Source organism: Harmonia axyridis, chromosome 6 (assembly GCF_914767665.1).
Source record: "Harmonia axyridis chromosome 6, icHarAxyr1.1, whole genome shotgun sequence".
Classification (NCBI taxonomy): domain Eukaryota; kingdom Metazoa; phylum Arthropoda; class Insecta; order Coleoptera; family Coccinellidae; genus Harmonia; species Harmonia axyridis.
The window spans coordinates 30,628,339-30,645,718 of NC_059506.1; the positions used below are offsets into that span (position 1 = coordinate 30,628,339).

General features: G+C 36.7%; 2 protein-coding genes across 4 annotated transcripts in view; one reads left to right on the top strand and one right to left on the bottom strand.

Moving 5' to 3' along the window:
• The window catches only part of LOC123681726 (probable G-protein coupled receptor CG31760), a 90,184-nt gene that overhangs the window by 47,357 nt on the left and 25,447 nt on the right, over positions 1 to 17,380 (bottom strand). The window lies entirely within an intron of this gene.
• Positions 1,226 to 16,953, top strand: LOC123681728. The gene is made up of 4 exons (XM_045619982.1): positions 1,226 to 1,537; positions 6,981 to 7,326; positions 13,523 to 14,085; positions 15,922 to 16,953. The coding sequence occupies exons 2-4, from the start codon at positions 6,984 to 6,986 to the stop codon at positions 16,564 to 16,566; spliced, it is 1,551 nt and encodes a 516-aa protein (XP_045475938.1). The 5' UTR covers positions 1,226 to 1,537; positions 6,981 to 6,983; the 3' UTR covers positions 16,567 to 16,953.

Sequence of the window (17,380 nt, forward strand, 5' to 3'; positions counted from 1 at the left end):
AGTTCTAATATCTGGGAGGTAACATACAATTGGAAATAAGGAATGAAATTTATCCCAAGATTGATTGAGAGAAATAAGAAAAAGTTCTTAAAAGCAAAAGAAAAAAATTCTTTTTCACCAATCGATTCGTCCAACAGCTACACCAACTTACTCTCCAGATCTTGCCCTCAGTGATTACTGGGTTTCTGCAGACTTCAAAAGAATGTTCCAGGGAAAAAATTTGGTTCTAATGAAGAAGTGATTGCTGAGGATGAAGCCTATTTGAAAGCAACGACTATCTTATTATTATTATTATTTGAACTGGGGTCGTTTTGGTTCGGTAAGCCTTCCGGGAACTGCGACCATGCAGATCTTTTGTTCTCTACCCTGCTCATTCATAGAAACCCAGGGAGGTCGTCAATGACGTTAATAAAACTGACAACCTCCTTAGGGGCCTTGGCCGTTACCTCTCTGGTATCCAGGACCGGCTTACCCATGTAAATGGTTCTTGGGCCAGCCAGATCCGGACACTTGCATACCAAGTGTTCGGCTGTTTCTGCTTCCGATCCACAGAGCCTGCAAATCTCGTCTGCTGACCTTCCCATACGGTACAAATGATGTTTGTAACGACAGTGCCCCGTCAGCAGTCCCACCAAGCGCGCGACAGCTTCAGGAGCTTTTTGGCGTAAATAGGTGAAATCTTCATGAATTTCTTTGCCTGAACAAGTCTAGGAGTGTTAGTCCAGTGGATTGTCCTACTGTTCAACTCCCATAGCTGGACCGCAGCTTTATATTGGTCTTTTCCTAGCCCACAGAAAGGCTCAGGTACCTTGATGCACTTTTTAAAGCAAATACTAATCTTTCTATAGAAAATGTATTAAAAGTTGGAAGAGCGTTGGAAGTACCTACATATTGTATCATTCTTGCAGGTGACTAGATTGACAAATAATGTCAAATTTGTAAAAAAAAAATGTTTGTTAACTGATTAGGCCCGTTTATCGAATGTAGTGTTAGAAACACCAAAACAACTGTATCTCTCGACCTATCCACTGAATCTCCAGATACAGATATGCGGAAATTGAAAAACTTTTCACCTATATAATTATATGCACTCAACGATCTCAAATTGAGAATATAATAATGTCTAATTCAAACACCAGCTAATTACAGGAAAATTAAATAAATTACTCGTTACCTTGAATAGTTTAGTGTTCACTACTCAAAGTACACATACGGGTGAGTGCCATCGATAAGCGAAAATTTATCGTATATTCGGAAGAGATCGTATTTTTTTCACGTAAATAGCGGAATGTTGATAACAGTGAGCGAGAACAATAATAAAAAAAGATAACCGGCACTTGATTATCACGAAGGTTTGATCAGCTCTATATCTGACGATCATCTTTTATCGAAAAATGGCGGTTCAAGCTTGCTAGTGTAGTTCATTCATTAGAACAGGTGACATGCTAATGTAGGGCGATGATAAGAGACCTTTTTCTAGTTTGCAAGCTTTTGGAAGTGTTGTGGAAATAGTAGAGGTTCAGTGTTTGTGGATTGGGTGAGTTTTTGAAGGTTGTTGAGTTTCATAAAGTTTTTTCTATTGGGAAATCAATTATTTCCAATATTGATCAGCTAGATTACAGGTGTGATAAGGTTGTGATATTGCCTGTCATTCACCTTCAACAAAAATTATGTGAACTGTAATTTATTTCGGAACCAATATTTTGTATGTCGTTCATTTGAACAGGTTCATTCTCAGAAGTGTGTTGATTTAATTTTACATTGAAAAAACAAATATACTCATCGATATTGTACCTACGCTAGATGAATATCTAGCAGCTGTCTACCACTTAAAATTTATGAGAAACAATCTACTCAGCTAGAGGACGGAATTTTTTTCGATTGTTGCAATTGAGACATTGTGGAAAGCAAATTGTACTGTTTCGCTGAGGGTTTAGACAAGTGTTTCCTTGAATCATTCCAAATGTCGATTACTGGAAATAAGGATTCAAAATCCATTCAACCATTTCAGATATTTTCTCTGAAATCATAGCATCTAGATCGGCGAGATTTGGTTCCGAATTTGTTGACATACTCATGACTTGAGAATTTTGCGATTATGACAAAAATTTGCTTTATTCTGCAAGTGTTTGCGACTGATTTTCAGTTCGAACGAATTGGTATTTTTTTTAATTATACGGAAAATAATTCAATTTCAATTCCATATGTCTAAAGAACCCTTAGCGAAATCAGATACGAATTAAGACATCAAAGTTTGCCTTAAAATTTACAATATCTAATTCTATCAGTGGTTTTGCGTTTCGAATTTTCACATCCTAGACATTTGATTCAAATATATAGTAGGTAATGTTCGATATAATGAAGACGTATACATAAATATAAAATTTTTTTGGAAATACAGAAGTTTTTATCAAAGAAAGTAATTGATCAAAAGAATAACACAAAAGTTAAAGTCATATCTTATTAATAATGTGTTATGTCACCTCTATCAGTTCAACACTCCCGCCCACTTCTTGGCATGCCTTCAATCAGATAATCGATTTTCTCTTGAGGTATTGCATCCCAGACAATCTGAAATTCATGTCGGAGAGCTTCTAGTGTTTGCTAACGATTGGCTGATTGCTTTAGTCTTTCACTCATCATGTCCTACACATTTTCGATAGACGAAAGATCGGAAGATTTGTGTGGCCACGGCAAAATATTGACGTGAGCCTCTTCAAAGCAATCTGTAGGATACCTTGCAATGTGGGAAAAGCATTATCCTGTTGAAAAATGAGGACCTCCAGTTCTGTTGAGCATTTGTATTTTCAAAGTAATATCGTCTGTAGCTACGAAGTAATGATCCAGATTTGTTCAATTTAACGTAACCACCCTGGAAATTTCAAGTCTCTAGCTCCTTCCTTCCAAAACTGACCGACGGTCAGAATGTTAAGCCTACAGGAACAAAGGCTAAGATACTATAATATGATTTGATACCGACAAAACTTAATAAAGGAAATAATCGAATAATCCAAGGTCAAGTGATCATTGTTGTGGCAGACACAGGAATACCTCTGGAACGTCCTATCTCCTTCTTATTATCTTTATCATCTTCTTCTAGTACCTCTTCTTTTTTTTATGTTCTGGTTCACACGAAAGGAGATATCCTGTAATGTTCAGAGAACATCGTGAGAACCAAGGGAAAGGAGGTAGGAATTGGTGTTTTTTGAATTTATGAAGGTTATATGCCTCGGGGAACACCTCTTCTAGTATAAATTGGCGATAACCATGACAAATTTGTACCTCTTCTGGGAGGTGGTAGCCAACGTTTGAATATTCATTCTACTCCAGTCTCTCATATTCGTCATCTATGAGTGTTTTTCCTCTATTTTGCTCTTTATGATCAACTAAAGCAACTGATATGGATCAACCCCCAACACGTGTCCAAAGTAGGCTGTTTTTCGCCTTTTACTATTAGGTGTACAATTTTGCTTTCGCCGTTTTTCAATAGATGGCAGTAGCCGTGAGTGGTAGTCGAAATAAATAGATCGTAGATGTCATACGATAAGCTTAAGTATTTGTAAACATAACGCCATCGAAATATTAGACGATTTATGTCTGCATCATAAAGTTTTTCGCGAAAAAACATGCTAGCTTACCAGCCAAATTCTCGTCATTTATTTTAATTTTCTGCTCTAATATGAAGAAATCTGCTGCTGAGGCTCATCGAATGTTCTCAAATAGCTATAGTGAGGCCGCTGTTAGTGAAAGAACGTGTCGAAAGTGGTTTCAACGTTCCAAGAACGGTGATTTTGACGTCGAAGAAGCCTGGCGGTGGAAGAGAGAAGTTTTTTGAAAATGCTGAATTGGAAGCATTACTTGATCAAGACTCGTGTCAAACGCAAAATGAATTGGCAGGAGTATTGGGAGTGCCACAACAAGCCATTTCAAAACGCCTGAAAGTCATGGGAATGATTCAGAAAACAAGGAAATTGGGTGCCGTACGAGTTGAAGCCGAGAGATGTTGAAAGGCGTTTGTTTGCTTGTGAACAGCTGCTTGCTAGGCAAAGACAGAAGGGATTTCTGCATCACATTGTGACTGGAGACGTAAAATGGGTTCATTACAATAATCCGAAGCGCAGAAAATTATAGGAATATCCCGGCCATGCTTCCACATCGACGCCCAAACCGAATATTCACGGTTTCAAGGTCATGCTCAGTATTTGGTGGGACCAGCTCGGCGAAGTGTTTTATGAATTGTTAAAACCACTGAAACAATCACAGGCGATCGTTATCGAACGCAATTAATGCGTTTGAGCCGAGGATTGAGAGACAAACGGCCGCAAAACAACGAGAGACATGATAAAGTGATTTTACTGCATGAGAAGGCTCGACCCCATGTAGCGAAAGTGGTCAAGAGATACTTGGAAATATTGAAACGCGAAGTTCTACTCCACCCGGCGTATTCTCCAGACGTTGCTCCCTCGGACTATCACTTGTTTCGATTAATGACACACGGCCTGGCTGAAGATCACTTCCGGTCTTATGAAGAAGTAAAAAATTGCATCGATTCGTGGATCGCTTCAAAAAATGACCAGTTTTTTCAATGCGGGGTTCGTACGCTGCCCGAAAGATGGGAGAAAGTAGTGGCCAGCGATGAACAATACTTTGAATTATAAATGTATAACTAGTCTTTTACAATAGAGCCTCGAATTTCAAGAAGAAACGACGGAAGCAAAGTTGTACGTCTATCTATTAAAATCAAATTCACACTTTCCCGACTTCGCCCGTTTGCACCAATCTCTACAACCTATTCTTCTCTATACTTCTCCCAATCTGTCAACAAGTGTTGATCCGACATCCAGCAATTCCATTCCTTAATTTCAACAAAAGCTCTTTATCTTGAACGTGCCCGCGTTGACCTCAATACGGTCCTATGGAGGAAAGTTATGAGGCGAGAATACTCGCTTTCGATAAAGGAGGTCTTTTTATAGATAAATAGGTTGTAAGTGAGGCAGAAGCAATCAGTCCGGAATACATCAAAGTAGAGTCTGAAGGGTTCGATGAAAAATGAGTCGTTGCTGATTAAGATTCATCCTCCTCTGGAAAATGAATCCTTTGAGGTGAATTTGGTTTTTCGTTGGACAAAAGAGGATTTGAATGAACTAGTTCGAAGTTCTTTGCAGGAGATTTCGATCTCGTTTTGTTGCAATTATTTACTTCAATTTGTGGTGACAAGGAGAAGATCTGAGAGCAGACGATAGGGATGATTCACTAAATCTTTTGTATATAATTTGTGAACGGTAAACTTCTCTAGACACGTGAGGCGATTTCTGGATTAGTAACTATAGTAGTTATAAATTCATGTCACCAACATATAAAGGCTTTAATAAGATTGGTATAATTTGAAATGGCTCTAGTGGAAAAATTCTGTATTACTTTTTGACATTTCTTCTTTGTGTGAATTAGGTTATGCTACTTGATCATGAAAAGATACACACTTCAACAACGTTCAGAAATTGTTAAATTGTTTTATAAAAATCAATGCTCATTTGTGAATACTGAAAGAAATGAATGTCACGATGAATGAACATTTTTTTTTAATCATTTAACTTCTTTCATTTGGAGACCTGGGGGAAGGGACTGCTTAAGTTTTTCATCGTATTGTAAACAAATTTGAGAGTGGTTTCAAGTACGTCGTCGATGAATTATTAAATTTCCCTCAGAATTCTCAATCAAGCACTGATTTTGATAAAAACAATTCAATGTCCTAACGTTATTGAAGCCTATTTCTTCTTTTGAATGGGATAACCTACTGAACACAAATGACATGAGAAATGTCAAAAAATTATAGACAGTGTTGCCATTATGATCATTTCAAATTGTATAATTCCTATTGGAAAATCCTGGGTCTTCCTAAAATGGCCAAAAAAATTTCAAAGGTAATTTTTTATGTAATTGATAATATTTCACCCTGAGCATTTTTGTTCCCAACCTACAGTCGTTTGAAGTCTCTGTTATGGCAAAAGTTATGGAGAATGATATTTGATATATAACCGCTGCTAATAAAAAGATAGTATTCGAAGATTTTATCACCCTGTAATAATTACACAGAAGGGTGGTGAAAAAAGCACCTTGAATACTTAAATATTTCATGGCATGAGTTTCAATGAATACATTTTTACCGATTGAAATGACAAAAATGATCTAATAAAAATCGTTCATTATTGGGACCTTGGAGACCAAATAATATTGAATAGGTACATGTGGTTATCCTTGGGGACCACAGAACTATATCTATATAGGTTTTTATGTGATTTAAAAATCTCCTCAGAGTAATAAACATAGATAGAGAAAACATATGTCATTTTCAGTGAGAAAATTTTGTCGCCAACATTAACTATCGAATTTGACATGAAAACATATCAGTGATACGATATTTCACTCAATTTGCGAGTTTCTCCACAAAGAACGAACTTCTTATGTCTCATAGTGATGAATCAACATATCATACTAACATAAAATATATTGAAATAAACACCTCAATATATCAAAAATTCAGAAATCAAATTTTAAGCGCGCCAACCGTCGTGAAACAACCGATGACGCTAGGAGAGCAAAAGTTGCCAAACCTTGGATTTCAGCAGGTAGATACAGAAAATAATAAAGATTCTGCTCATTATAAATTCGAAAAATAGTCAAATTTGCATATTTAATCGGGAATCATTCGAATAAGTATATTTCATTCAATACAATATACAGTCATAACGATATAGTAGAATTGTGGATTTGAAAATATATCACAATCCGACAACGTGATCTAACCATGTTGGGGACATGTAAAAATTGCGTATACTGCCTCTATCTATGCTTATTACTCTATGATAATCTTCAATGGTGTGAGTAATTGACGCAGGAATGAACAAGAGCTCAAAAGCTCCCGACTTCACGTCAGGGTTTTCCTAATTTTTTAATCTTACTTTTTTTCTCAATTTTTGCAGAGAATGGGCACTCGCATTCCTCTATCCCAGCTGAGAGATTTGAAATGCCGTCACTGCAAGAACTTCCTGTCCTGTGGTCCAGTTTATGTTACACCGGATTGCGGTCTGCTTTGTGGAAGATGCAGGGCACTGGCCAAGCCAAACTTTCGTAACTACGTTTACGAGGAACTTGCCAACACTTTCGTGTTTCCCTGTTTAAACTGGGAGAAGCATTGTCCCGAAGAAGGTCCTTGGAACATGCTGAAAGACCACGAGATGGACTGTCCTTATGGAAGCTCCTGTAGGACGCTGTGCGTCGATCCTGCTGCGTATTTTTCGTCGAAAAGGATCTTGCCGAATGAAGAGAGTGAGTTGTAGATTTATTTTTAACAATTTTTGATTTAGAATTTTTCTTATATTACCTCCGGTAATACAACATATCGTGCAGAAATCATACTAACATTTCACTCAATAAGTCCTCGGCCTTCCAGTTAACACATATTTTATCAAGATTCAACTATATTCGTCAAAAAATTCATAGTATTATTTTGGGCAGTGGCGGTTTGTCCTATGAGGCAGGTGAGGCAGTGCCTCACCAAATAATTTACCAAATAAATTCAGAGATTTTCAATTTTGTTAATCGACTTACCTACCTACTACCAGAAGGCGAAATGGATTTAGCGGGATCAAGTGAGTCTTTTCAAATTGCTAAGGTGAATGAAAATATTAGGCGTAATTGTGATTTTGTAAAATTTTTAATAAATCAACAATAGATCGATATATTAAGATCAAGAACAGGTAGTTAAACTCTTAGGAACATTCCAGAATTTCGACTAAATTCAACTTGAGAATATCAGGTAGATATTTACCTATTACCAGGCTATTAAACAATACTTTGGTACGATCATGAACATCAAAACGTCATTTTATTCAGTTGATAATCATGCTATAATATACACATCGATAAAACAGTATGGGTAACATATGAATTAATTCTACTCGAACATTTGTCAGATTAATATAAACGAAGGCCAAGGAAAGGCTTACATCTAAGATCTGCAGCACGAGTTCTCTGAGAATGAACAATTAGAACAACGCTGATGTGAAGTCGGATCTTCAATTATGTGGCGTCTAAGGGCGAAATTGGTGCATTAATTAACGCCCAAAAGAACCTAACTTCACATCAGTACTTTCCCAATTTCTTTCATTGTATTATTTTCTTTATTGTAAATATCGTATTACGTATAAGAGTATCGTATCATAATTATCAATACAAAAACAGAAGAAAAAACCACCGATGTACCAAAGCCGGGAGCTTTACTATGCCTGTTCAAATTCACATTGATGTAAATTCTTCAAGAAATATCGTATTGGTTAATACCTCACAACTTCGTAGAAAATTTCTGTTATCTAGTACCATACAAAAAATTTAAAATAAGTTTAATCATTTGAAATAGAAATACAATCACTCAACTTATCTGCAAAGTATAATGCCACGAGAAAATAGAATTAGAGTACTTACTTCCAACATGTCATTTATCATTTAGTTTTGTTGAGGAAACGTAGAAGCTTATAAAAAATTCCGAAAGCACCTCGGTCATCTTGAATAATTTCTCCTCTTACGCCTGGCAAATAATGCACTTTGCAAAAAGAAACATCTTTCTAACTATCATGATACAAATTTTGTATCAGAGCATTTCACCCGACAATGGGCAGGTAGTCGATACCTAATACCGCTACAAGAGCCAGCAAGAGGAACAAGATCTGCTTGTGTTCTTTCTTGCTGTGGTGAGCGTCCGATATGAAATTTGGCATGAAGCTTGAAATCGGCTTGAAATTTGGCATTAAGATGTTTTAACATCTAGCATTTAGTGCTCCATATGTTTTCTTGTGATTTTTATGATGGGTGAAATACCCTACAAAAAGTTTATCCTAAATATTGTGGTCCAGCAAAATTGAGTTCAATGAAGCGCTGAAAATGTTACAAATGCTTACAGTGAATTATCTTCATCGAAAACACCTTTGATTGGAAGGGATTTATCTTGTTGGATTATATTTACAGGACCTCACTAATCTGGATATGCAAAATTTCATCTAGAATCGCATGTACATAACATTGAAATGTTAATCATAATAATAGGAAGAGAAAAAAGTACCTAGACAGTGCTCACAACGTGAAAATTACAATATCCCATTGTTCAGAAACTATTACATATTTTAAATTTATAATTTCGAAATTGCCTTAACTGGATGAATATTCAAACTCGGCACAATCGAGAAGACCTTTTCCATGCTTCAACCAGCTTTTAATATAATTCATCATCTTCCTAAATGCACGAGAGTTTGTCGTTTGTCCCTTTGCCGTCAACCTTAATACGTACTAATATAAAATACGCTTGGATGTTCACAAATTGTAATGCATTCGAAATTGCTAGCGTTCTACACATGAATAAACACACGATTCCTGAAATACAATTAGAGTGCTTGCTGTTTTGTTTTCAAGCAACGATGAGTGAATTTTTCAAAGTGTACAAGGACGTCGTTGATTATAGACTGTACGAGGTGTCGACACAAAAAAAATTGACTTATTATTCACTGGAGATGGGTAGAGTAGAATATCATGCAAAAATTCCCCGGCTTTATGCTTTTTTTCTAAAGCTCCTAAAAAGTCAGCCTCTTGCTGTACTTTCGTTCACGTTTGCAAATGCGTTGGTACTTTTTAATGCTCATGACAAAAATGGTTGAAAGAAAGAGTATCAAAATTTCTACCATTAAAAAAAAATCAAACCTCAAATATCGATTGATAACTAACCAAATATGGGATTATGACCCTCAGTAGATTTTTCGTAGTGATACTTTAAAATTGCCCACAGAGCAATGAGACGTGAATGTCAAACTAATCCGCAACACCACGTATACTCGAAAACCGCGAGGAAAATAGAAGGTTTGGAAGTTTTCCTGGAGCTTCGAGGCGATTTTGAGGGGGGTATTATTCTTGTCATTTATGCCCTAGATGGCCCTGTTTAGGCTATGAGTTTGTGGGTATTGTGGTCCTTATACTGTGAACACGTAGTTCACGGCCAAGGACAAATTAGGGAAATAAAATAAAAAGATAAACACTCATTCAATTCATCAAAACCAACTAAAAATGTGTGAAGAAGATGATATTTTGATCTAATCGTTTTTAAAAGGTCACTGGATACTTGGGTCGTTGCAGGTACCTTTCGCCGCTCTCGGGAACATATGTGAAATCTTTACTTTTCTCGTTGTCGGTGCAAGTGTTGCACATATGTTGTAGTTGTAGACTGGTCTGAATTCAATTGTCTTATCCGCCCTGAAATGCCGTGTATTATGGGCATTCAGGCCGTTTTTCATTCGACCGTTAGCAAAGCCTTTCTACGGATCCCTTAACACTGATTTCGATAAAAAACGCAATTTCTAAATGTTATTGACGATGATCAAATGACTGAACCTACTGAACACAAACGACATGAGAAATGTCAAAAAGTAATATACACTGTTGCCAGTATAAAAATTTTAAATTGTAGCATTCTAATTCGAATACTCTTTATAATTCTGTCTTCAGACTTCTCTCGATGTATGTTTCTCTTCAACAAATTTTCATTCAGTAAATACAAAAGCAACTAAATATTGGAATATAATAGTTCTATAAAAAAATTGATTCAACCAGGAGGAACTAAAATCTTCTCAAAGCACTTTTTCACCAGAAAACTAATAAAATCTCTTGAAGTGACACTATTCAATTTTTTTTTACACCCTTAGTTCTTGATTTCTTTGATAATGGGTCTTATTGTTGTTACACAACTTGCAACATAGATAGTAGTACAGGGCGAGCAAATATCCCCAGATTTCTGAACACTTCAAACAGTACCAAAAAGTTTTCGGTTGGTCATTTCATTCTTGAACTGAATAAACTCTACCTATCTCCCGAGTCTTTCAACTCAGTTTATTGATTCACGAATGAGGAATAGTTGGAAACTTTATTTGAAAAGGCAAGTACGACACCCCTACTTTGACAAACCTTAAAAGAACGTGCTTCATTCAATCGCACCTCCCAGAAGAAAATCACGTTTTCCCCAATTTCCTTTATATATATTCAGCGGATATATTTCAGGACACGGCCCCGAAGACATGACCTGAATAATGAAGGAATTCCTTGATTGAGGACCCCCAGAGGCTTTAATTCGGTGAAACTGAAATGACTGATCTCTGTATCTTATGAAACATTCGTCGGCTGATGCTATTTTAGTCGTTGAACTCTGGCCTAAATGAGAGAAAACGTTGAAGAAATATTAGCTCGATTTAGTAGCAGGAGAGCTCATGGTTCACCATCAACCCAAAAATTTCAACACAAGGCAGTATTAGGCCAATTGAAAAGTCCCCGGTCTGATGCACAGATGGCCGTGCTAGTATTAAATCCATATGGTTTTTAGTTAGTACCAACCTTCAAACGATATATGTCAAAATTTGACAGCAGTCCGACCATTAGTTTGTGAGATATTGGTTGTGAGTGTAGCTACTTTTGTTATTTGAAAAAATCTGGAAAAAAAAGAATTTTGTGCGATGATGAAATATTGCTTTTTGAAGGGAAAAATACAGTTGAAGCAAAATCTTGGCTTGATGAAGAGTTTCCGGGGTCTGCACCAGGAAAATCAACCATCATTGATTGGTATGCTAAGTTTAAACGTGGTGAAATGAGCACCGAAGACGGCGAACGCAGTGGACGCCTAGAAGAGGCTGTCACCGACGAAAAAATCAAAAAAATTCACAAAATAATTTTGAATGACCATAAAGTGAAGTTGATCGAGATAGCAGACATTGTGAAAATATCATCTGAACGTGTACATCATATCATTCACGAATATCTGTACAAGAGAAAGCTGTGTGCAAAATGGGTGCAACAACGTGGTTTTGATTCTGAGCAATGTTTGAAGTTGTTTAAGTGAAATAAACTTGAATTTTTGCGTCGATATGTGACAATGGATAAAACATGGCTACATCATTTCACTCCGGAGTCCAATCAACATTCAGCTGAGTGGACTGCACACGATGAACCGAATCCTAAGCGAGGAAAAACACAACAGGCAGCTGGCAAGGTTATGGCATCAATATTCTGGGATGCGCAAGGTGAAATATTCATTTATTACCTCCAAAAGGGCCAGACCCTCAACAGCGATTATTATATAGCGTTATTGGATCGTTTGAAGGAAGAAATCGTTAAAAAATGGCCCCATTTGAGGAAAAAAAGGTGATGTTTCATGAAGACAATGCGCCGTGTCACGAATCAATGAAAACAATGGCAAAATTGCATGAATTGGGCTTAGAATTGCTTCTGCATCCACCGTATTCGCCAGATCTGGCCCCCAGCGACTTTTTCTTGTTCTCAGACCTCAAAAGTATGCTCGGTGGAAAGAAATTTGGCGCCAATGAAGAAGTAATCAACGAAACTGAGGCCTATTATGAAGCGAAAGCCAAATCGTACTACAAAATGGTATAGAAAAGTTGGAAGATCGCTATAATCACTGTATCGCCCTCGAAGGCAACTATGTTCAATAATAAAATCGAATTTTGCAAAACAAATGTAAATGGTAGATGAGGGACTTTTCAATTGGCCTATATCTCTACTGATGGAAGTGATATTAAAAAAAAAACTGCTGTATTAACGGTTTGATAGAGAAACAATAAATGGTCGATTTTCGGACTAAAGTTCACTATTATCAGATATAAATAATCACTAATCGAAAACTATTTATTATCTGAAGGTGGGCTCTGCTAATCAGAGGTATTTTACAGTCTACAAATATTCTAGTGACATCATGAATATAAATGTGAGATGAAATAGAAATTGCTAGAGAGATATGAGTGTTTTGTATGAATCATATAAAAATTTATATTTTTTTCTGTAATATTCAAACTAAGACTATCTCTATTAGAACAACACTCCGATTGGAATCTTATCAATTCTGTCGCCTGTCTCAGTTTTATTCATATTGTGAGTTCCTATTCTTTATATGTATGTTGTTGTTGCTCATTTTATTACTACATGCATCACAGAATTTGATTTATTGGTATTAACTTCGAATTTGAAGTAATCACTCAATAAGGTAACACACTGGCGATCAAGAATGATGAAACGCAGTGTAGGTAGACCACTTCATGATATAAGACAATATGCGGGAACTAAATAGTTTCAGATTGCTCAGGAATAGAACAGCCTGGAGGAACATGAATGAGGCATAGGTCCAGGAATGCATAGGGGGAGGCTGACGAAAAGGAGAAAGAAGAAATCCCTAGCCTAACCAGTAAAAACACATTTTTTCTTAAATATTTGACTTCCAACTCTGTTCCGAAATGTTAACAAATATCTTTCGAAGCTTTGTACTAACGAGAATAAAGCACTAACAATGCCATCTGCATGTCAGTGTATTGAGTGATATGTTACGTTGTTGTTGAATCAGCACGGCGTGGTGGCCAATTTCATGATATTAAACTAGTTAAGAAGAAGTGTAGTAGATCACCATCTAATTCATTTTAATTTTCAGATCTGCTCTACTTGGAAGTGCCCGAAAAATGCCTAAACTTAGTATCCTGCAAGAACTGCGGAAAATACCTATCCTGCGACCCTGTACACATAACTGTAGTGGGCAGCAACATCTGTCATCGATGCTACCTCTCCAACGGTGTTCCACCACATACCCTGCGCAACTTGGCCTACGAGAAGTTGGCCAACGTATTCAGGTTCCCCTGTATATTCAGGGCGAAAGGGTGTCCCATAAAATTCAGGTTTGGACGTGACAGCTGGGAACATGAGGTGAACTGTCATTACAGGGATGTGCAGGTACATTCGTCCCCATCAACTCCTGAGCTCACTGTGAGCAATATTCATCAACACATCGACAACAGTGGATATAGGCCTTCTGTGGAAGGGGATTTTTTTATGATCAGCAGGAACAACAGCACGGAGAGACCAAAAGTGGAGTTGCCTAGAGTTTCTTCGATTTTGAGGAATCATGGTCTCACTGGTGGTAAGAGGCTGCATCCGCAGATTGAGATAGATGAGGAGCTTTCGCAGTGTATAAGGAAGAACCAACAAAACTCATACCTCGTAAGTTTTGGAGTATTCAAAGGTATATACTTAGTGACTTGCTAACTTGGCAATAGAATAACCTTACATCAAGAATGAATCATTAATTTTTTGAGAAAAATCCTTTACATTCCTTCCAAACCTATTCATAATTACATCATTGTCAACAGTTTGACGCATACTATCAAATTAATCTTATACAGAGCTGGTTGATTATGATCCTGAAGCTCTAAATGCCATGATTGACAAACCTCCAAAGTCCTTCAGAGTGGCTAACATGTATTTTTCTCGCTTAGAACTAGAGGTTTTTCAATAAGAGGTTTCATTTTGGATAGCCTACATTCTTGGTAGGCTATTCAAAATGAGGACAAAGTCAATTTTCAGCAGAATGGACTATGTGAAACACAAGCAACGAAACAATCGTAATTTTGTAAGAAAGGTTTCCTGGTCGTGTTATTCTTTGAAGAGATGCTCACAATTGGCCACCAAGATTTTATGATTTAACACCTTCAGGCTTTTTGATTTTGGGCCATGGAAAGAAAAGTTCTATTCCAATGCTCCATAATCGATTCAAGAACATTAAAATGATATTCGTGTAGTTATCTAGTAGGTACCTAAAGGCGCAAATGCACAAATTGGTTATGGAAAAGATATGGTGCCACAACCGTAGCCGTGGCAGCCATTTGGCTGATATTATTTCTTTCCATCGTTAATTGCACACCTTCCTCCTTACAATGAAATGAAAGTTTCATTTTGATTGGTACTCAAAAAAAAAATTGAGGGGAATCAATGGATTTTATTGATTCTCCTCAAATTTTTTTTTGAGTACCTATCAAAATGAAACTTTCTATTGGAAAACCTACAGTAAGGTTCAATGACCGAAAATAACACATCCAGCTCTTATAAAACAATTCAGAAATAACATTTTTTCTATTTCAGTATTGTAATGAATTCATTACAGTACTAAAAACAGTGCTGTAATGAAATCATTACAGCATTGTTTTCAGTTATATTTTTCATTTTGTGGTTGTCTACACTGACTTCCGATCCTATCAAATTTCAACACACTGCAATTGTCAATATAATATAATTTGGATATAGAGAAATGATTTGCAACTTAATTACCAATTCATCTTGATTCTGGAGGTGTTGAACCGATTTCGTCTGACATAATTCACGAATTTAATGCGTAATTATAAATTATTTCAAAATTCAAAACTTACTATTCAAATTCAAATTCCATAATCCGTCAATTTTCGTAACAGTCACACCAACTGCCAAAATACAAGTCACTAGGATGTATAATCTGAGTTTTTCATTGAATTTCGACAATTTTTCACAAAACTTGACTGAAATAGAGAAAATATCGTCTAATACTCATTGCAGAAGGCAATTCTAACTCTCATGCATTTGTGTTGGAATAGGAGCCCATTTTGCAACTTATTTTAGAACATACTATTCTTAACGCACAACATTGACAAGATTGATGATTTTGTTATGTACCATATTGCTACAAAAACTTTGTCAATTCATACTTCTGTATGGTCTGTAGTCAAGTTGAAAGAATTAAAAAATAACTAAAAACCCAGAAATTATTTGATAATCATCACAACAAACGTTTTGTAAAACCCCTCAATGAATTCAGTTACGTTGTAATCGTCGTCTTGAAGTTTGACCATTAAAAGTTGAACCACCTTGTATAGACAAACATCAGTCCCCAATCTATAGGCATGAATAAACTCCCCATTTCCTTCAGACTCCTTGGAACCAATCTACAAAAAACAACATCAAAAACGCTCTAATAAAAACACTTCAAACCCCTTCGCATCGAAGTCTAACCTTTGAAACGTTTTTCAGAGTCCCGACTTTAACTTCGAAACCCGACACATCAAAACGGACCCCGCAAGAAAAGAAAATAACAGTCCGGAATTGGACAGGAACCGAATCCAGGATAAGGAGAGAGGCATCGTTCCCACTCACACCGGCCACGTCTACGCCACCCTTACAAAAAACACCCTTCTGTTCGCGCCACCCCAGATTCAACCCAACAAGGACCCTCGTAATGGCCAAAAAGTCACACAAGAATTCCAAGCAAAAATACTGCGTAGCGCCTCCAACGCTTCTCAGAAAAATTCTCCAGTCCAGGACAAGATCAGGAATTCGTTGGTTGTCAACTCCAAGGACACCCTGCAAGAAGGTGAAGTCGAGACGATAGCAAGTTACAACACTGTTGGAATACCCACTTCTACCGGTGGTGTTGGTCAAACTTCCAGTTTTCAAGGGTTGAACAAGAGCTACATGAGAGACCTGGAAAATTTCAACGAAGATTTTGCTCCAGTGGTCAAGGAATACATCCAGTTCAACCCCCAGAACAACGTGCAGAGGAACGAGAGTTTGACCATTGGCAATCCTGATATTATAGCAGAGTTAAAGATGAGGAATCAGCAGAAGAGGAAGAACAGACAGGAGAATGAAGATAACGGTAGCTTTGGAATCTTGTGATTTATGGACCAAGTGGTTTGATCCATTCATTCTGCTGACGTTGGAAGACTGAAACTCAACACCACCAGATATAATTTCCATTTATCTCTACATGAATCGATGAATTTTACATCGTATTTCACTTTTGAATATGGAACAATTACTTTTAGGATAATACAAAAATTCAAGAGGTGGTCAACAATATAGAGTAGTTTTAAACTGATATAGAAAAGACAACTGCCAAGTGAATCCAATTTCTGCATCAGTATAACAAAATGAATAAATGTAATAGGTATGATGACACTATTCTTGCTCCTTTTTGTACGAAATGTATCTTAACCTTTTCCCCATTGTTTTGATATGGATAGTAAACCCTTTATAGAAGTGATTAAATTTTATGCTATCGAAGAATTTATTTTCAATTCATCACCTATAAAAATTTCAGATTTTATTATGGCATAAACCAACCCCAATTTGAAGAAAACCCTATTTGAGGATTCTTCTTCTGAAAGACCTTTTTATGTTTGAAAGGTATTCAAAAATTAACAAAACAAGATACATAAAATGATTCAATAATTAGCGAATAACAAACTTATTTCACGTCTAAATCGATTTTCCCCGTGAAGAAATAATCGTTTACTATGATTTCAATTCATTTGAACTACCGTTTCATTTGAACTATCGGTATATCGATCTACCGGCACATTCTATGGATCTGCGGGATACTAATTTGTCCAACAATAACAGGGACTCGAAACAGAACAGAGCACAAAGCGAAATCAGAACTCGATTTCTGAGCGTCCAATTATTCATTGGAGTATAATGACCATGTCAT